Here is a 21,883-nt window from a genome sequence, read left to right on the forward strand (position 1 = left end):
GATTCAGGACTGTCTGCGCTTGCTCCACCTGGGGGGCGTCTCGATGGCATTCCTCTGGCTCCCGGGACACGCTGGTATCTGTGGGAATGAGGCGGCCGATATAGCGGCCAAGGCTGCAGTCTCTCTTCCTCGGCCAGCTATTCAGTCGCTTCCCTTCACCGATCTACGGAGCGGTTTATGTCGCAAAGTTGCTCATTTATGGCATGCGCATTGGTCAACACTTTCCCGTAATAAATTGCGGGAAGTGAAAGCCCTTCCTTGCGCTTGGACCTCTTCCTCCCGAACGTGTCGTCGGGAGGAGGTAATTTTAGCTAGACTCCGGATAGGGCACTGTCTTTTTAGCCATCGACATCTTTTAAGCGGCGATCCTCCCCCACTCTGTCCCCACTGCTTTCAGCTGTGGACGGTAAGACACCTTTTAATTTAATGCCCCTATTTTAATCCGTTACGCTCCCGTCTACAGCTATCGCCTGATCTATCGTCGATTTTAGCAGATGACACGCGCTCAGCCGACCGCGTTCTCCAGTTTATTAGTGACAGTGAAATGACATCAGTCATTTGAAGCTTTTTTTGGGGGACAACCACCCCCTTTCTGTAGTGGATTTTTAAGCATTCCTTCTATTTTTAGTTTCTCCAATTTTATGACTTTGTTCCCATTGCTGCTGGTTTTCAATTTCGGTTTTTTACTGTCTTAAGTCACGGGCTGGGCGCTAATGACCATAGAAGTTTTGCGCCCTAAAACCAAAAACAAAAAGTGCTTAGTAGCAGTGACTTGTGTTTCTGATCTTTTTTTCCCATTGACCTGAATGGAAAGTTCTTTTTTGCCTGAATAAATTTGTATAAAATCTTGAACTACAAAATGTACTGCAACACTGGAAATTTTTTCTTCAACTTCATTATTGCTTTTGCCATTGCTTGTGAAACAGCCCCCCGCCCCCCTCCCGGCCCCCTTCCGCGCAGTGGGCTCACCGCTCTTTGGTGAGTACGTGCTTGGCGACCCCAGCCCTAGCAGCACCGCTTGTCTTTCTGTGCTGCTTGTCTCCTCTTCTCCTGTCCTTTTCCCCTCACTTTCGGAGGTGCTTTGTGCCTTCATGGGCTTTTGAAGCTCATTTGCGTTGGTTTGCTTGTGGGAATATTCTCTCTTGTACTGCCCTTTCCCTGCACTGCCCTCTTTTTCCTCTGCTGCAGCGTTTGAGGACATCCTTTCTTTTTTCCTTTCCTTCTTACCTTTTCTTCTCTTCCCTATATGTGCCTGACAGCTACCCACGCATTGGACGGGAGACTGGGTAACAGGTAATTCCCAGTCCCAGATTGGCATGTACGGCCCTGGTACAGGCCAGGCCCAGGGAAAGGTGATTGCCTGAGCTATTATCTTCCTCCTCTGCCAATCAGTCCCTCTGTCTGTCATTCGGGAGGTATGACCTAAGGTGAAGACAATCACCTGAGGTGGGGGCCTCCCCTTTGGAGGGCACCTGTTGGAAGGAGCGCGCAATCAGAGACGCTGGCAATCGTGGGGACTTCTTCCCAATGACTGATTTTCCTTCTCTTTCTCAGAGTGTTTCCCATAAAAGAAAGTGGAATGAGGCTCCTGCCTCAATGTCTCTTCCTGTTGCGCCTCGATACCTAGTAGGGGTCACGTTTAGACGAAAACCACACTTTTGCTACTGTAAACCCCTTTGTTATACAGAAAGGCATGGATGGCATCACTGGCTCTATGAAGTCATGCTCCTGTCTCCGCAATGGATCTCTGCTTTTGCAAATTGGTAATGCTCTCCAGGCCCAGAAACTACTCGAATCACAACTCCTCCACGAGTACCCTATAAAAGTGGAGGCTCACAGGACACTTAACTCAGGCCATGGTGTTATTTGCACCCATCTGTTGGATGGTTTGACAGAGGACGAAATAACTAATTATCTATCAGATCAAGGCGTTACTGCTGTTCATTGAGTTATGAAGGAGGAAGCTACCGATTTGGTGCCCACTCGCACATTGTTCCTGACTTTCGATCAGTTAACACTTCCTACCGAGATAAAGGCAGTCTATGAAGTCATCTGTGTGTGCCTTTACATTCCCAATCCGCTGAGGTGTTATAAATGCCACCTGTTCAATCATAACAGCATCTAATGTAAAACGCAGCCAAATGTGTCACTTGTAGCAGGGATGCGCATGAGGGTGCCTGTCCACTTCCTTCCCCCCACTATGTTAATTGTCATTGAGAACATGCCACTTTTTCTCGTTCTTGTCCTGTCTATCAAGACGAGCGGGCTGTTCAGGAGATAATGGTGAAGGAGAAGGTACCTCTTCCTGTTGCCCAGAAACTGTTGGCGAGCCGTAATCCAAATGTCCCTATGCCTGGAAGCTAGAGCACCGTGTTAGCCTCTCCATGTCCCACGTAAAACATGGCTAGGCACGAACGTGTGACTTACAGTTTAGTTTGATGGTGGGAAAGTCACCTCGCCTTCAAGCTGACATTCCGTCTCCCGGCGAAGACGGTTGCAACGCAGCCAGCGAACCGTAAATTAAAAAAGGATTATTCCCTGGAAGATTCCTTGCGTACCTCGAGGTCGCAGCCGTCTGGGCTCTTCTGCCAATCGCCAAAAGTCAGAACAATCATTCAAAGGCAAACAGTCTTCCCCCTCTCCGACTCGTCAGCCCTCTTCGACTCGTCGGTCCTTTTCAACAGACTGACACTTGGGAAGCTCTGTTGATCCCGCTGAGTTGATGGACGAAGATCCTCCACCTGTGGATTCTAGTGGCCATCCTCCCTTGACAGCTCGCCCTAAGCAGTCGTAGAGGTGAGTGTTTCTTCTTCACTCTCCGGTGTTCCTAAATTTTATGGCCATTTTACAATGGAGTATCCGTGGCCTTCGGTCTAATGTGGTGGACTTCCAGCTGCTCCTGTGATCACAATGTCCGCTTGTAGTCTGTCTCCAAGAAACCAAGCTACATCATCAAGACCATTTTGCTCTTTCCCATTTTACTACACTACAGACGGACCTTCCCCTTATGGTGGGGATTCCTGCTCATGGTAGGGTCATGCTGCTGCTACGAGATGATGTTTGTCATCGTCCTATCCCCTTGCACACCCACCTGCAAGCAGTTGCTGTCCGTGTTTTCCTTCCTGAATTTACCTTTTCCCTCGGCACCATTTATATCCCTTTGTCTTCTGCTGTCACTAGGGCGGACCTGGTGCAGCTTGTTGCTCAACTTCCTCCACCCTTTCTGCTCCTTGGTGACACCAATGCCCATCATCCTCTTTGGGGCTCGCCTGTCGCCTGCCCGAGACATTCTCTTTTGGTGGATCTTCTTAATCATCTTAATCTTGTGTGCCTTAACACCGTCGAAGCCACGTGTCTCTCCGACTCCAGGCGAACTTTTTCCCATCCTCTCGATCTGCTCTGCCCAGCTCGCTCGACGTCTCAAGTGGTGTGCTCTTCCCGATACTTACTCGAGTGACCACTTACCTTGTGTGACTCACCTGTACAATCATAGCGGTCCACTCATTGGAAATTCTCTCTTGCTGACTGGGGGCTATATTCCTCCTTGGCAGTCTTTGACGAACAGCCGTTTCCCAGCTGTGATGATTAGGTCAAGCACCTCGTTGACATTATTCTCTCGGCTGCTGAATCCTCTATCCCTCATACTACTACTTCCCCCTGTTGGGTCCAAGTCCTTTGGTGGATACTGGAGTGCGGCAGTGCGACTCGTGCCTGACGGCATGCGCTTCGTGCCTTTCACCATCATCGTACATTAACGAACTGCATCCGCTACAAGCAACTATGTGCGCTGTGCCATCCCACTATTAAGGAAAGCAAGAAAGCATGCTGGGTTTCCTTCACCAGCTCTTTCAACAGTTTTACTCCATCCTCTCATTTGGGGTGGCTTGTGCCAGCTTTCCGGGACTACCGCCCACTCTCCAATCCCTGGTCTGACTGTGGCGGGAAACATCGTAGTGGACCCTGTTGATGTTTCTAACGCTTTGGGCTGGTACTTTGTGGAGGTTTCAAGCTCCACCCACTACCATCCTGCCTTTCTTCCTCGGAAACAGGTGGAGGAGGCTCGTGCAATCTCTTCTCTCTCTTTCAATTGAGAATGCTACAATACTCCTTTTACTATGAGGGGGCTAGAGCATGCCCGCTCCTCATCCAGGTCTTCTGCTCCTGGGTCCGATACAATCCACGTCCCCATGCTGCAGAATCTTCCTCCTGTGGGAAAACGCTTTATCCTTGATACCTACAACTGTATTTGGACTGACGGTGTATTTCCCACGCTTTGGCGTGAAGCTATTATTGTTCCCCTACCTAAGCCTGGTAAAGATAAATCTCTTCCTTCCAGCTATCGTCCAATTTCCCTTACCAGCAGTGTTTGAAGGTAACAGAATGTATCATCAATGGTTGATTAGTGTGGTGGCTGGAGTCGCACCATCTTCTCACTAATGCTCAGTGTGGGTTCCGAAAGCACTGCTCAGTGTTTGATCATCTCGTCACCCTGTCGATGTTCATTATGAATAATTTTCTGCAGAAGTGACAAACAGTGGCCGTATTCTTTGATTTGGAGAAAGCCTATGATACCTGTTGGCGGACAGGCATTGTATGTACTGTGCACACATGGGGCCTTCGTGGTGGTCTTTCCACTTTCGTCTGGGAATTTTTACATACCGAGTCTGCACGGCCATCTATCTTCTGCCGTCTGAATACATTACACCATTTGGGGATCCGTCTCGCCACTGGTGCCTTCCATGTTAGTCCAGTTGAGAGTCTACGCAGAAGCCGGTGAACTACAACTGTCATACCAGCGCGACATCCTACTCAGTAGGTATGAGTGTCGGCTTTCGTCTATGCCAGGCCACCCCACCTTTGAACCTTTTTTGGATTACATTCTTGACCACAAATACGAGATGTACATTTCTTCTCTGCGGTCTCCCGGCATCCACTTTTGTCACCTGCTTCAGCGGCTGCAGTTCATACTTCCTGCCACTTTCTGAATGGGTGAGCCCTTGACCACCTTGGCTTCAGGCACAGGTTTGTGTTCATTTTGTCCACAGCTCATTCCCAAATGATTAGATCCCAAGCTGACCTATTGCTGCAAATTTCTCGAACTTCGCTCACAGTTTGCCGATAGCGTGTTTTTGTACACTGATGTTTCCAAGTCTGCCTACGGTGTTGGCCGTGATTTCGTCATTGGGAATGATAAGTTTCAATGCTGGCTTCTTGACCAGTGCATAATTTTTACCGCAGAGCTTTTTGTCCTCTATCATGCTGTTCACTACGTCAGTAGGCGCCAGCTCACTCGCTGTGTGATCTGCTCTGACTCCCTCAGTGCCCTTCAGAGTCTGGATGATCCAGATCCAGTCCACCCCATTGTTAAACGGATCCAGGACTGCCTCCATTTGTTCCCCGATGGGCGAGCCCAAGTGGTGTTCATGTGGGTTCCTGACCATATTGGTGTGCCTGGGAATGACGCTGCTGATGCTGCAGCCAAGGCCGCAGTCCATCTCAGTTGGCCGCCTCTTACTCTGTTCCCTCGCAAGATATTCGTACTTTTCTCTATCGGCGTATAATGTCACTTTGCCATGACCATTGGTTCTCTCTTCATGGGAACAAACTCATAGAAGTCAAACCTCTCTCAATAGCCTGTTTGACTTCCTCCCGGCCATCTTGCCGTGAGGAAGTAATGTTAGCTCGGTTGCGACTAGGGCACTGCCACTTTAGTTACCGCCACTTGTTGAGTGGTGACCCTGCACCCAGCTGTCCTTTCTTAGCCAGCCATTGACAGACGGACATTACTTGATCCTCTGCCCCTATTTTAGCCACTTATGTGTCAGGACTTTGCCGGACATTTTAGCAGATGACGTGCGAGTTGTGGCTTGTGTTTTAAGTTTTTTAAAAGACAATAATTTGACAAAAGAGATTTGATTTCTACCTGGTGACTCCGGTGTCTTGTCGACATTTTTCAGATACTCTTCTGTAACGTCTTGACATTTTAGATTTATTTTTTCTTCCTTTCTGTATTGAACCTCGGAACGGTTTTTTACCCTCACAGTCCCAGCATTCTATGGTTCTATACTGGGCACTTATGACCTTAGATATTTTAGCCCCCCCCCCCCCCCCCCAAAAAAAAAGGGAGAGAGAGAGAGAGAGAGAGAGAGAGAGAGAGAGAGAGAGAGAGAGCATGACCATCGTGGATTTTGATGAAATTTTTTATGAACAGTCACATATTTCCAATGAAAATTTGTAAGGTCTCCTGATCATTAATTCAATAATTCCAGAACAGTTATTTGTTAGCAACTTTGGGATATAAATCTCCAGTAATATTATCTTGAAAGAAATAAAGCTGTCATCTTGTACAACTTTTTACACTCTCACAAATGAATTAAATAAATAAAAAAATGATTTCCTGAGCAATTTGCATATGGATAATTTGAAGCAAAGTTGGTCAGAAAAGGTAGGCGCTAAGAAAAAATGTGAAGCTTAGCTTTTTATATCTGCATAAGTACGAGGGCAGTTCAATAAGTAATGCAACACATTTTTTTTCTCGGCCAATTTTGGTTGAAAAAACTGGAAATTTCTTGTGGAATATTTTCAAACATTCCCGCTTCGTCTCGTACAGTTTCATTGACTTCCGACAGGTGGCAGCGCTGTACGGAGCTGTTAAAATGGCGTCTGTAACGGATGTGCGTTGCAAACAACGGGCAGCGATCGAATTTCTTTTGGCGGAAAACCAGGGCATCTCAGATATTCATTGGCGCTTGCAGAATGTCTACGGTGATCTGGCAGTGGACAAAAGCACGGTGAGTCATTGGGCAAAGCGTGTGTCATTATCGCCGCAAGGTCAAGCAAGACTGTCTGATCTCCCGCGTGCGGGCCGGCCGTGCACAGCTGTGACTCCTGCAATGGCGGAGCGTGCGAACACACTCGTTCGAGATGATCGACGGATCACCATCAAACAACTCAGTGCTCAACTTGACATCTCTGTGTCTTCACTTCAGCGTGTTCGTAGGCACAAAAATCAGAACGAACTTCTCCTTCTTCATGACAACGCAAGACCTCACACAAGTCTTCGCACCCGAGAGGAGCTCACAAAACTTCAGTGGACTGTTCTTCCTCATGCACCCTACAGCCCCGATCTCGCACCGTCGGATTTCCATATGTTTGGCCCAATGAAGGACGCAATCCGTGGGAGGCACTACGCGGATGATGAAGAAGTTATTGATGCAGTACGACGTTGGCTCCGACATCGACCAGTGGAATGGTACCGTGCAGGCATACAGGCCCTCATTTCAAGGTGGCGCAAGGCCGTAGCATTGAATGGAGATTACGTTGAAAAATAGTGTTGTGTAGCTAAAAGATTGGGGAATAACCTGGTGTATTTCAATGCTGAATAAAACAACCCCTGTTTCAGAAAAAAAAAGTGTTGCATTACTTATTGAACTGCCCTCGTAATTATGGGATACCACTGCAACCTTGCATATAACAACTTATCAGTACAATGTCTTGGAATATAAAATTTCTGTCTCCTATTGCCCTGTAATAGTCTGCAAATTGAGGGCAAAGTTCACGATCTAAAATGCCAAAAATGGCTGTTTTTGGCCACTTTTAGCAAAAAATGTTCTGCAATCTCTTTAAAAAAGTTTTCATTAGAAAGATGCCCCATGTTCTAAACTACCATAGAAACCTATATTTGGTTTTCAAATGTGACTGTATCAAGCCTTACAAAACGATGACAATGTGGGGCCATATCCTGCATTTACTCCAGTTGGATCTGACACCTTTTATTGTATTTGCAATTGGTTTTAGTCTCTGGGAAAGACATCATCAAAAGTCTTGATGACAAGGAAGTGAGATAGTCTGAATGGCTCAGAAAACTTGAGGAAATCACTCATCAAGATCTGTTCATCTGTTTCTCTGCTGTAACTACAAAATCAAACTGATTATAAACTTCACAGTTTAACTGTGCATTACCAAGGCAGTGCAGATCATATATGGCGAATTGTTGCAGAAAAGCTGCAGCATACGTGGTGTAAACAGCCTGCAGGTTTTACATCACTCACATTGTGTAAATTTTGGTGAAGTTCACAGCAGTCTTTCTGACATTTCTTCTTCTTCTTCTTCTTCTTCTTCTTCTTCTTAAATTAATTCATGTTGTATAGAATTATTAGTATTTCTTTGTATTACGTAGTGCTATTAATGTGCCAGTGTATTTCTGCTTTAATGTACAGCACAGTTTGTGGTTAATATTAAACATTTGTGTGCCCAGGAAAAATTATGCAAATATTTTGGTATGGTCCTTGGGGGCTTAACTTCTGCTAAGTTTTCCCCCCCCCCCATAAGTGAGTAAACCAGCATGGTTATCATCATAGGGGCCGATATATATTAACAGCAGCCACGGCTGAGTTTCTTTACCACAGATTTCCAAATCTGATAACAGTTTCTTCACATAGGATCCAAAACTGATAATACATTTGTACGAGTATCAGAGGCCAAAGCTAGAAGAGTTCTCTTTTAGGAGCTAAGCTAGTATTTACTTCAAGCTACTTGAATTTTTTTTACAGCTTTCATTAATTTGCTGTAGAATGTCATGAGGAAAACTACACTGCCGGCCAGTTTTCACTGACGGTTTTTTTTTTTTTTTTTTTTTTTTTTTTTTTTTTTTTTTTTTGGGAAGAAATTTGTATAAGACAGACCCCAAAAAACTGTTCTTTTCAACTGTGATTACCTCAGATTATTAAAGCCAAAAATATAAAACTATTCTTTTTATTGGATTCCTTAAGCATTTCATTTTTTTATAAAAAGTGTTTCGTAGAGCTGAATGCTGTAGAGATGTCTAAAAAAACAAAAGACTAAAAACTTGCACTTTTTCTGTTTCAGTCTCATTTTCTAGTCGTCAGAACTTTTCATATTACCTTTCACAGAGGGTATTAGTACTAAACAATTGTAAAACATAACATTATTATTATTTTTTAGGGCTTTATATGCTCGCATTTCAAAACCAAATATAGTTTTTAGGTAGTTTAGAATATGGTCTTCCTAATGAAAATGGTTTAAAAGATATTGTAGAAGACTCTTTACCACAAACATGGGTCAAAAATAGCCATTTTTGGCATGTTTAGAAAGTTTATAAATCATTAATTTTGCCCTCAAATTGTAAAGTATTAGATAGCAGTAGGGGAATGAAATTTTATATAGTAAGACCTTTATATTGGTAAGTTGTTTTGTGAAAAGTTTCAGGTGAATCTCACAGTTACTTCCGAAGATATAAAAAGCTAAACTTCACATTTTATTTATTTTTTTATTTTTTTTTTTTTAAATCGTCATTGTTAGTTTGCTTTAAATCATCATTGTGCAAATCACTCATGAAATCTTCTGTTATTTTTTCGATTAAGAGAGTGCAGAAAATTGTACAAGCTGACTCAGTTTTGTTTCTCTCAAGAAAATATTACCAGATATTATGTCTCAAAGTTGCCAAAACTCACCCGTGCACTGTTGAGAACTGTACTTTGGGGTCAAACAAATGACTGTATGTCCAGAAGTATTAAATTAATGACCATGAAACTTTACCATTGTTCTTTGGGAACATGTGTGATTGTTCATATAAAATTTCATCAAAGTCTTCGTTGGTTGTGTGAAACATTTTCTGAAATTAGACCACTTGGCATGGAATAGCCCTTACATAACCTTGGACAATTTATGGGGGCGTTACGGTTGAAATGAAGATTTGGATATAGCCAACTTTGCCTCCATGTCTTTGATTGGCTGGTTGTAAGCTAAGCAGTTAAGATATTGTTTGGTTATATTAGATCAGTTCAGTTCACCAGGATAATGTGCATAAACTGTTAAAATTTTTTAAATATTTGTGTTTTGAACATATTTTACTTTAAATAGCCCTCTCTATTTCCTGCGCACAAATAGCCTTCTTTATCTCCTGAACTGATTTATTGAAACTTTTATGGTAATATTTCGACTGTTGGCACAGTTTTGGGAAGCCATAGCTGGCCACTTTGTGGAAATTCACCATGTGTGCTTCCACCTGCTTGTCAGTTGTGAGAATGACAACAGTTCCTTATTTGCAAAGTGTGCTACCCTAATCAAGGAATGCAAAATCAAGGAACTGAAGGTCATAGATTCTATAATATTGTATCTTGAAGCTTGGAAAAAGGACTATTTTGTCCAGTCTCAGTGATAGACTTACCACTCTAGGCAGGTCATCAGTAGTACATGTAGTGCATTTACTCCCTTGACATTGACCATAGAAAGATGCACAAATAAACTAGACCATGGAGCAATAGACCCTCCCCTCTTATAGTTCTTCTGAAAACCATCTTCGGGAACGGCCCACTGCACTGGCTGATGAACGGTGTTTTGCTGCAGCATCCATTCAGGGCTCCATTTCAGGAACCAGCTCCCCAGAAATCTACAGACCAGCAATGACAGTGAAAGGGAAAAAGAAGAAATTTTGGAAGATTTCTCCAGTGGCTCTGGATGCACCAGAGCCCCCCCTCCCCCTCCTCCTCCGCATCATCGAACTCTGAACCGCATGAGTGTTGTTCAACCATACTGGTGACAGAGAGTGATTGTGGGTCCTGACAAGTCCTTCATATGGCTTTATACCTAACCGGGGCACCTTTAACATGATAGTTCAGTGCAACTGCAACAGATGTTCTTGTTATCTACCAGAACTGCAACTAATGTTTGTCCTGTAATCTGTGTTGCATGTTGGAAGCAAAAGCAGTGCAAGTGCAAACGACCCCAGCAAATCACCATCTCTAATTACATTCAAGTAGGGCACTTACTTCCTTACCTAATCCAACAACTCATCCTCCCTTGTCTCATACTTTGTGATTTCAGTATGCACCACCCCCTATGCAGAAATACCACTTGGTCTGGTAGGGGCCTTGTTATTGATCAGCTTGTTTCCAGTCTTGATCTGTGTCTCCTCAGTATACAGTACTTCTACCCACTTCAGTGGTGCCCATGGCTCTTTTCATTTGTCAACCCTATGCTCCCTTCCCCTAATCTCCAGGCTTCTCTTCAATGGTCACTGCATGACAATATTTGTGAAAGTGACCACTTTCCAAGTTGTCCTGTCTCTTCCTTCTCACCACCCGAAGGACCACTTACATGTTGGGCTCTTTCAAGAGTCAAGTGGCAGTTGTATATGTTTTGCCCCCATGTACGTCATGTCTACATCAGACTGCAATGATGAGATTGTGGGAGATGTCACCGATCGTCTCTGCCACTGGAACTGTTATCCCCATTTCTATTGTTCCATTCCGCAGTTGGCCATTGCCGTGGTGGACCGAATACATTGCAACAGCTATTCAGAATCATCGAAGAACTGTTCAGTGTCTTAAGTAGCACGTCACAGAACACCCTCAACACTTTTAATTGGCGTTTTCTCTGTCGGAATTTATCCAACTTGTTTTGGGTTGAAGTTGAACATCTAGGCTCCCCTCGGTCCAAGTGAACAGTGTCTCACAGAGCTCATTGCTATCAATGGGCTAGTGACCTCTGCCAGACCAGTGGTTGCCCCTGTACTAAATGTCAACATCATTTATTTTTAGTATAGCTACAAATGTGTAATACTGGTTGAACACCAGCTCCAAGGAGCCATTTGAAGGGTATGTATTTGGAGCCCTTCAGATGACTTCCAATTCTCACCCAAAAAAACTTGAGTCATGCATTTCTGTCATCATGCCACTCTCCACACAGATCCAGAACTCTACATTGGTACTCAGGATGTGGATATTGTAGCTAGTGGTGTGGGTAGGGCATTTATAAATGGGCATTTACCCGAGAATTTGCCCAAAGCAGTTTTAAATGCCCAAAATTTGGGCATTTAAATACTTTGTAAATTTCTTCTGCTACAATGTATAATACTCAAATCAAAATAAGGGATAGATGATACTCCCAGTATTGGAAGTTAGTAAATGTTTACATTTAGGCATATGTGTTATTCATTGCCTTTATTACTTGAATGCAAGGAATGAACGCGCACACACCATTGAACAGCTATGTATAGTGATAAGCTGGCTAAAACCCACCACCACCACCACCACCACCACCACCACTACTGGTCGTAGGTCATTGTTTTGTAATGTAACACACTTTATAATCAGAGCCAAAGCTCTGAATATTACTGAAGAATGATTATTGATAGCAAACTTATTACTGAATGTAATAAACAGCTGGCATGTCTTTCATGATAATAAATGTATTCTTAAATGTTAAACTATTTTCAGTGAAAAACAAGAAAAAGCTTTTATTGTCAGATGTAGCGACATTTGAGACAGACTAAAGTTTTCTGTTCTGCATATTTCGTACTCTATTTTCATTTGGTTGCACTACTGTGAAGATAAAATGAGAACACTAACATAAAAAAGATCCAATTGTGAAGAATTGATGCCCAAGATGCTGGAATTGCTACATTCAGATACTAGTAGATTCCTTGAGAAATGGCGGTTATCGGACTTGTGGAATTAGAATTGACACACGACTAATCGCTGATTAAAATCATTATGGATTAATTTTTTTTACTCTAATTTTAGTGGAGTAGTATAGGATAAGTAAAAATACACCTATAGGCTACCTCTTTAACATAAAATATACTTTTTTTAAGAATTACTTTTAAACTTGAGTTTCCTTTCGTTTTTTTATGAACTGCCACGAGAATTGACCTAATTAAAATGTATAGTTGTGTTTACAGTCCAATTTATTTCTCCTGATAACTCTACTCTAACTCTCAAGCGTATTTTTCAACTTGGTTACACAACCACTACTGAAGCAGTGTTGGAAAACACCTTTTCCAGTACAAAATATCACTCATCAGTTAACCTTTGAAATGCATAAATGACTGGGCATTTATGAATTTTGGGCATTTGCCCCAACTTTTAAATACCCAGGCATTTTACATCACTAGTTGTAACACATTCCCAATTTGTGAGACTCCTCTTTGATAAAAGCTGACATGGCTGCCCCATAGTCATTAACTAAAGGCAAGTTCCATGTGAACACTTATGACTCTGCTTCTTACCAATGTGTCTTGGGGATCGGATCACGTAAAGTTATTGGTCCTAGTCCATGTGGAGTAAGGCTAGCCATTGGCACTTTCCGGACTAATCCCATAGACAACTTAGAAGTGGGTATCTTACTACTTCAGTTCCAGTGGTACCAACTTGTGCTCAGTTACACAAACACCATCTCAAAATTTCCTAATTATCCCATTTACGAAACTGTTGTTGCATACAAAGGCGGTTTACATTGTGGCAACTGCCCTCTCATGGCTCTCACTAATTTTAGTCATATTGCATGCACAGATGTTTTCCTCTGGGTCCTAAGTCATGTGGGTATCCGGAGGAGGGGGGGGGGGGGGGAGAGGAGTGGGATGATCTGGCTGCCTGTTTGGCTGCAGAAACAGTTAGTTGCGCAACATTCACCTTTATTGATCTCAGGTACAGAAATGTGGGCACAAATAAGCCCTCTCCTTGGGGTTATTAGTTTACTTTGTGAAAGTGGTTTTTATTAGTTCATTTTGGAAACAGTTAGTCCATTTTTCTGCTGCAATCTATTTTCAATTTTAGGGGTAGACTCTGATGAATGGTGGGTGCTGCTTCCATCTTTAACACTTTGACTGCAGTAGATCAGCACTGGGATGATTGGGAGGGCTGGCCTTATTGCACATTTAGTCCCAGGGAATACTTGCCTGGCCGTACCCATCTACTGATCTGATTGTTTCGTCACTTTTATTTTGTTATTTTAGTTAGTCTAGTTATGTTCATTGCAAATGTACCCTTTTCACTTTCACTATTATGGATCTTCCTGGCTAGATGACAATCTTTACTTTGTAACTGTCGTACTCCTTAACTGGGTTGTTGTCAATCAGATGGAGGTGAGGTCTCTCCCACCAGTCATCCCTGGACCCTGGGAGAGCCCTTAGAATACTTTCTACTCCCATAACTATTTCTCAGCTCCACAGCAGTATTGCTGGTAATGCTTCGGTTTTACCATTTCTTCTGTAACTTGATCAAATTTCTGGCAAACATTACAAATTCTTGTGACAGGGGGCTTGTGACCTTGCTGCTTAGTCCTGTAGCCACCAGCTAACCTGCTGCACTTCCTTCTGTCACACATGTAATATTTCTCCAAAAATGGTCAATTTTCCCTCTGTGGCACACTAAAGCAAATGCTACTATCTTCTCTCTTATCTTCATGGTGTTTTATCATGTTCCTCTTTATTCGTGTCTTCCACCTCTTCTCACATTTCCATGCACTAATGCTCATAGTTGGAATTAACATGCCTGTAATCAGTCATTATTGTTGTATTTGCCATGAATGGATAGACACTATGTTTTCTCTGTACTATTTATGTCGTAGTAATTTCTAAACATTGGATTTTATATGAGATGTAATTTTTAACATAACTGTCACAGTTAATGTAGTGGTAGAAAGCCTGGTTAGAAGTCGGGACACAAGATGACCCTAATCTTAGCAGGTTGAATATAAAAGATGTGATATACAAATTACCCAAGTAACACAAATTCCTTATATGTAGTTAACTAACATTTTGATGTTTATTATATGTTGTGTGTTGCATTGTTATTGGCAGAGTACACCTGGAAAGAGCATACGCATTATGTCCTTCTTGTGAAGGTGTTCTGAAGGACACACTAACAAGGCAGAAAGCATGGCTTCTCCGGCTGCAGGCGAAAGAAAAGTGCAACTCGTATCTCAAAGGAAATCAGGTACCTAACCATTTACGATGGTATATCAAATAAATTGTGTTTTAATGGTTAAGATCAGAGGCGATAGAGAATTGCTAAGAATACGACAAGAACTTCCTTTGCAAATATGCTGGGATTCAATTCAGTGCCAAAATGTGTTCATCTTGACCATTGATGTGCATTTCGGTCTTCAGCTAATTACATGCATCCATGCAGGTGTCACAGCTGCAGAGTTGCGTACTCGTGCCATCAGTAGCAGAGTTTCTGTTTGTACATAGCATTTTGTTTAGTCTTTGTTCTCGCATACCTTTGTGCAGAAGTGAGTAGTATCTGTGTACTGAACTGTGTTGAATAGCATCAACTTTTTTGAGTGTTTGCATATGTTTAGTACATTTGCATTGTGTGAGGTGGCTTAGTAATGTAGTGTTAAACAAAAGCAGCCCAGCAACATTGCTGAACATTGCGTATTAGTGACTTCTTGGGCTAATGTTACATTGTGTGTACAGGTGAATCTCGGTTGAAGGTTAATAGGGGCTACGTCTGTTCTGTACAGATTCAGGGAGAATTGGCCGCTGTCCAGAAAAAGAAGCGGTGTTGGCCATAGCTGAACAGGCTTCAGGGTGTACCAGGCCTCGAGTGGAATTAAACAACAGAGAGAAATATTTCAGCACCTCTGTTGCATATAGTGTCACATGGAATCTGTAATATCACAGCACCTTTTGATAACAGTTATGGGCTTGCAAATCTTTTCACGGAAGGTGAGAGGATAATGGCCAAATGGCTGTCATCCTTTGCCTTTATTATGTCTGAGGTTTTGCCCACTGCTGAAAACATGCTAGAGCGTGAGAAACTTCAACCAGTTGATTCTGCAGCTGATGATCCTGAAAGTTTGGAACAAGCACAGAGGATGGGTTTGTAGGTGATTGGGAGCATCTACATTATTCCCTTAGGGAAATTGTTGGGCTGGGAAAGAAGTCTAGTGTCCACTTTGTATTCTTACTTTATTGGAAGGTGGGGAGGGGGGGGGGGGGGGGGAGGCAGCGGTGTTCTCATCTAAGGTACAGAGGAGATTCTGCTGGTGGCAACTGAGTGCACAAGGTGCAGTCAGCTGCAAATTATGACTCATGTCATGAATGCCAGCTGCTGCCAAGGTTAAGAGCCTATCATCAGTTCCTGCATGCAGCTGACATATTGGTAAAAATGCTAGCATTAGGCATGAGGTGGAAGCCATGCTAGTGCCTAGCAGTAAGCAGAAATGATTCTGTGATGATCTTAGATGCAGATTTCCTGATCACAGCTGTCAGGTGAAGAATTGTAGGACCATTTTTAATTTAATAGGTGAGATGTGCTTTACATGCATAAAATGAGTACAAGGGTAGCAGAGTATGTATGGTGGGCACGGCACATTGGAATTTTTAGGATAGAGAAATTCCCGCACACACAAGAATATCGGCATTCATCGTGGTATCTCTGAGAAAGAAAATGTTTATATTTGATTTATGCGGGGGAGACAGAAACAACAGTAGTCTTAGCTCATTGTTCCTCGAACCGAAACTGAGTGTATTGTGCTGTTTCACGCCTTGTGATTCTAGTAAAGCTAACCAGTACCCATGAGAAGCAGTAGGGCATCCTTTATGATTTCCTCATTAAACAGGATTTCTTCAGGCTCTACAGATCTGAATATTGTGTCTTTCACCCTCCCAAGTTTCTTTTTGGAAGATTAGATGTGGCACAGTTCCATCCTCTTCACCACATACCCTGCCTTTAAGGGCTTCTGTCTCTATATTTATCGTGTGTAAGTATTTCTTAAAGTTCCCATAGCCAGTAAGGCAACCTATCAAGAATCTGATAACCTTCTCTTGAACCATAGCTTCACAGGGTGTATATGCCCCAGGAAATCCGGGAAAAACCTGGGAATTTTTTCATCTGGAAAAAACTGAAAAAAACTAGGATTTTTTGAATTCTGGAAAATTTTTATTGTTTTAGTTTTCATTTTAGTTTTTGTAATTTTGACTGGTAAAAACTGATATTCTTAAAAAGAATTTCACTTTCGTCCTTTACTGCAGGATAGTACTGCAGCAATAAAATGTAAACAAGAGGAAAAAACTCCATAATAAAACTTGAGACTCAGAGAAAATGTGCCATTTACAACAACAAAAACACGTATACACATAAGTGCCTGTCGACAACAAAATGCGTCAAAGGCTTTAGGATGAAGACCATGCAACACTTGGTGACAACAAACTGCTTTCGATGAGCGTTATGCCACAAATGTTTAAATTATGGTAGAATATATTTTGAATCTTACATACACACAGCCTCTCAGTTTTGACAATAAAAATCTCAAGCCGACTGAACAAACCTCTGATGGTGGGGTCTTTGAATCGTCCACACATCTTGTGTTAATGCAACTTAGAAAGTGCATTGTTGATAATAAACATTAAAAACTGCCGGAACAAACCAATGCGATAAGAATCCCAAACAAACTTGCTGTGCTAGGGTGGAGGAAATGTCATGGAACAGTATGCTCCATGACAAACAAGCAGTTTAGACAGAAGCAAATATTGGTGGTCAGCAACAATCAATGAAAAGTACTAAAGGATTGTCTGAATGAGGGATTCGTGACATCATTCGTGGGTAAAATGTTTTTCCCTAAGATTCTTTCAGTAAATTTGTCTGGCATCTGACTTCCCCATAACTATACAGCCATTCCACTTTAATTCATTCCTATCAAATAATTCTAGATTGTTATGAATTTAAATGAGTGACCAATAATTTTGTGGTCAAGCAGTATAGGAATTTTATTTATTTAGATTCATTCCATTCTATTCAATTAAGTTAATGGTATCTTGCCAGTTTCTGTGTCAAGCATTGGTCATCCACAAGTCCTTCTGCATTTCCTGAACAATTTCAGCAGTGTGTACTATTTGTGTGCAACTGGTTTGCACGAGAAAAATGTGATAAAAACATTATCTGCAAAGTCATTTATTTATAATTAGTGAACAGTAATGATACTATCACACTTGGTTGTAGTATGCTAAAAAACAGTATGCCTGAGGAAGTGTACCTCCATGAGCAATGACATACTGAAATCTAACAACGGAAAGTTGAGGATGGAATAACAACAATATTATCAAAAGGATAGGTTGTTGCTCACTGCATAGAGGAGACAGTGAGTCGCAAACAGGCACAATGGAAAGACTGCTGTACATTTTAGCTTTTACCCAAAAGGCCACTTGCTGTAGTAGAAACACACACACACACACACACACACACACACACACACACACACACACACTCTTAATCACTGTCTGTGGTCATTGTGATCGGTCACAGTGGTCAGGCAGAGTAGCATTTGTGCGTGCGTGCGTCTTCTACTTCAGAAGAAGGCCAAAAGCTAAAATGTATAGCAGTCTTTTCATTATTCCTGTGTGCCCCCAACATCTCCTTTATGTGGTGGGTAACAAACTATCCTTTTTGTAATACTGTTGATGTATTGAAATTTGACAGACCCTCTTCAGTACAGTTCTAAACATGTTATAATATTCCATAATGATATTTTTTATTATGTGGCAATGAATTAAAGGTTTTCCAGAATTCAAGAAACACGGTGTCTTTCTCGGTTCTGCTCTGGTTGCTTGTTGAAACCCAGAACGCTGTATATAACAGTTACCTGTTACTTATTTTTTCCTACTCTGTTTATTCCTACAGAGGAGCTGGACAATTTAAGGGAAGCTCTCTTGTGTGAGCATAATATATGCTCCACAGTTTTACAACAAAGTCGTCAGTGAGATGTGTGAGTGTAAACTTTGACAGGCATTATCATTTTCTGTAACACTTTTCCAGGTGTGTGATAATATCATGTCATAAAATACCAGTGTTTCAGCCTCTTTTGCAAGTAGCTGACTCATTGGCCTATAAAATAATTTGATTGACTAGGATATATAACAAGGAAAAGTGTTAATGAGGATCAGTGACACATATCTTGGCTGTCTTGCAACCCAACTAAAAATCTAGATTGAGCTGTACATTTTTCCAAGCAATGTTACATCTTAAAATGTGTGTTTTACTGCAGTAAGCAGCCAAGTAGCGTGTAAACGGACCAGTCGAGATAAAATTAATTTATGTCTGCTCTAAGTAATTGTTCCATCTACTTATAGAAGAAAATTTATACTTGATAATTATTTAATGTGACTTCTGTTCAACAGGTGTATGGCAGACTGCTGGCTGCAGCTCGTTCTACTGTCCAGCTGGCTCGAGCACTATCAGCTAGTATTTGCATCATTATGCTAGCGAGTGCATCAGCAAGTGAAGAGTACTTGCAGATACCGCCATCATTAGTGGCATTGTCATTCTTGCCTCACCCTCTGCCAGCATCGGAGTCATTAAGGGAATGGCTCATTTTTTGCCATCGCTCCATTACTCTGGTTGTGGCAGGGATGTTATTCCAAGTTATTGCTGCCATGAGTGCGGGTAAAACTTGGTATCTACGTGATGTTTGTGGTATTGCAGGTTGGGCATTCTTACTTCTGCAGTACTTAGCTGCTTTACATCTGCCACTTAAAGACTACATTCGTATGGAAGATGCTGACTGTCTTCATGTGAGTCCTGTAGCACATACTTAAATTACACATCATTCTTGTGCAGTCAGTTTAATCCAACTCTATGAAACATTTTAATCCAACTTAATGAAACATGAAGGGAAAAAAAAGCAAGCGACAGTGTAGATGATGAAATTGATATTAGGTCTCTGAGATGTTCAGTGCAAAATTGAATATTAATATGAACTTCCTATCACTTACAGAATGGTTAATCTGGGGAGGGAGGGGGGACACCTTCAGAAGTTGTTATACATGCCAGCATTTTTAACCCAAAAGTCCTTTCGTTTTGAAGTGATCCTGAGAAATAGCTGTGATTATTCATGGTAACAGATAAAACATTGATAATCTTGATGATTGAGAGACTACATTACTGACAGTTGAGAAAAAAGTGTCTTTCCATCTTCTTATATCAACTGTACAGTGCATATGAACATGCGGATAAACGTCACAAACATGAAACCTCAATTTAAATGTAACATATACACAAAAAAATGGTTTTCATCTGTCTGAGATTTCAGTTCATATATCACTTAACTGAAACATCTTCCCCTTGATTGTGGTTTAACAGAAATTTTTTATTCTGTGGTGGCTTTATATAAGGAAAAGGAGATTCGGCATCACAGTTTTATCACACATCTTTTACTAATGAAAACTACAGGAAATATGGGGACTTAAAAAGGAAGTTAAATGTTGTTATGGCAAACCAAGAAATTTTTATTGAATGAATGCTGCCTTACACTTCAGAGTGACATAGATACATGATACAATTTTTCAACATAGTCTCTAAATTTCTATAAAAATGGTCAGAACATTCTTTCCATCCATTCAGTTTCTTGGCGGTAGAAATCTGCTCCATGGTCACCGAGCCATTTGAAAACCGCTGTGTGAACTTGCACATCACTGGAAAATCTGTTCCTTCAATTTGTCAATTATGTCGACGTGAACGTGGTCAGTGTCGGTGGATTTTTTTCTCTTTAAGCATCATGCATGTGTGCGCAGCCATGGTCGTATTGTTGCCACAACTTTGCTACAGTTGGTTGTGATATCTGCATTTTGTCCATTTACTGCCAGAATTTCACAGTGAATCTGTGTTCAATTTAGGCTTCCTGCCCACAATAATCTTACTGTCCCACATACATCAACTTTACAGTTCATTTCCAGAAGCTGCACTACTTCACTTCCACACAGAGATGTGCGTGTTACCCATATTGCAACAGAACTGCAGGAGATCCAGACCATGTACTATCTTCTGACAAGGTGCCACTCTTCATGTGTAATAGTTTTAGCTTGAGACAACACATGCAATTTAGTTTTTGAAGCCTCTCAAGTAAATCAGTAAGGTTATGTTCCCCACATGTATGCTGTGTTTTTCATATATGCAGTGCATCACTGTATTGGCATGTACTTCCAATCAAACTAAAATTTGCTGTTGGAAGACCCATTTACAATAACAGCTGTAAGGACTATTCATAATTACCTACTGATCTTACTGTTTACTGCCTCCTTGATGGTACAGAAAAAGTTTTGCATACAAGAACAACACACACCTATCTCAAAATAAGGTACTTAGTCATTCTGTTTGGTTTTTTAAGTGTTTTTTCACCCAACATGAAACCTACCAATTTTTTGAAGAAACTTTTAATAGTCAAGCTCATATTCAGTACTATTTATTGCTAATGACCAGTTTCAACACTTAAAACTGTCATGCTGTGTGTTGTTATGTTTCCTGTTCCAGTATGACTATATCAAACATGCCATGTTGTCATTACAGTGGATAGTATGTAGAATATTCCACAAAGGTTTGTTAAAAATAAGACAGGTTTGTCACAAATAAAAACAATACAGTTAAACAGCAGCAGTTTTTAAGGAGTAGTCATAAAGTTTAACTTATCCCTTCGAGTAAAAGTTTCGTAGATAATTTTTTTGCAGACATTTATCTGCAGTACCTGTATACATCGAAATCTCCACATCACAGTATTGTATCATCTCTGGAGGAGACAAAATGAAATGGCACAGACTGTTGAATATTTTACAGTAATTTTAGGCAGCAGTGGAAATGTTATGGTTGTCAGGCCAATCCAGATGGCTAAAGATGATGATGTATGGATTGACCTTACAGAGCTCCATTGTTTTTGCCACTGCTCAAAATGAATTACAGCATGATACGTGTTACTGAAGGACTGTGCTATTTTGTTTTGGTTCTTCTGTTGGCATGCAAAAGTGCAAGGATTTTAATTTTTACTGGGGCTACAAGCATATATGTGCAAACAAACAAAGAATTGTAGAAATTTTTAGGTGATAATTAATATTTTGATTCACTGTCACAGAAAAGGGTGATTCCATGACAGTTGGTCTAGGGGTTCCTGTGGTAACTTAACGCATACATGAAAGTATGCAGTTTAATAAAGACAGAAACTTTATGTACAGTTCGTGCATTATATTGAAGTCCCAAAGAGCATAGCTGGAGTCCAGGGTCATAGTGAGTTAAGTTTCATGAGGGCAGAGTACAAAATAAGTCACAACAATGAAAATGAGAGAATGAATGCAAATGGTCTCTGCACCCGG

At 41.5% G+C, this 21,883-nt stretch overlaps 1 protein-coding gene across 1 annotated transcript in view; it reads left to right on the forward strand.

The window, feature by feature from the left end:
* LOC126175497 (uncharacterized) overlaps positions 1–21,883 on the forward strand; it is a 47,374-nt gene that overhangs the window by 10,005 nt on the left and 15,486 nt on the right. Inside the window, exons 4-5 of the mRNA XM_049922319.1 lie at positions 14,603–14,738; positions 18,926–19,318. Coding sequence (XP_049778276.1) covers positions 14,603–14,738; positions 18,926–19,318 — 529 coding nt within the window. The remainder of the gene's footprint in view (positions 1–14,602; positions 14,739–18,925; positions 19,319–21,883) is intronic.

The sequence above is a fragment of the Schistocerca cancellata genome, chromosome 3, assembly GCF_023864275.1.
Source record: "Schistocerca cancellata isolate TAMUIC-IGC-003103 chromosome 3, iqSchCanc2.1, whole genome shotgun sequence".
NCBI classification, from domain to species: domain Eukaryota; kingdom Metazoa; phylum Arthropoda; class Insecta; order Orthoptera; family Acrididae; genus Schistocerca; species Schistocerca cancellata.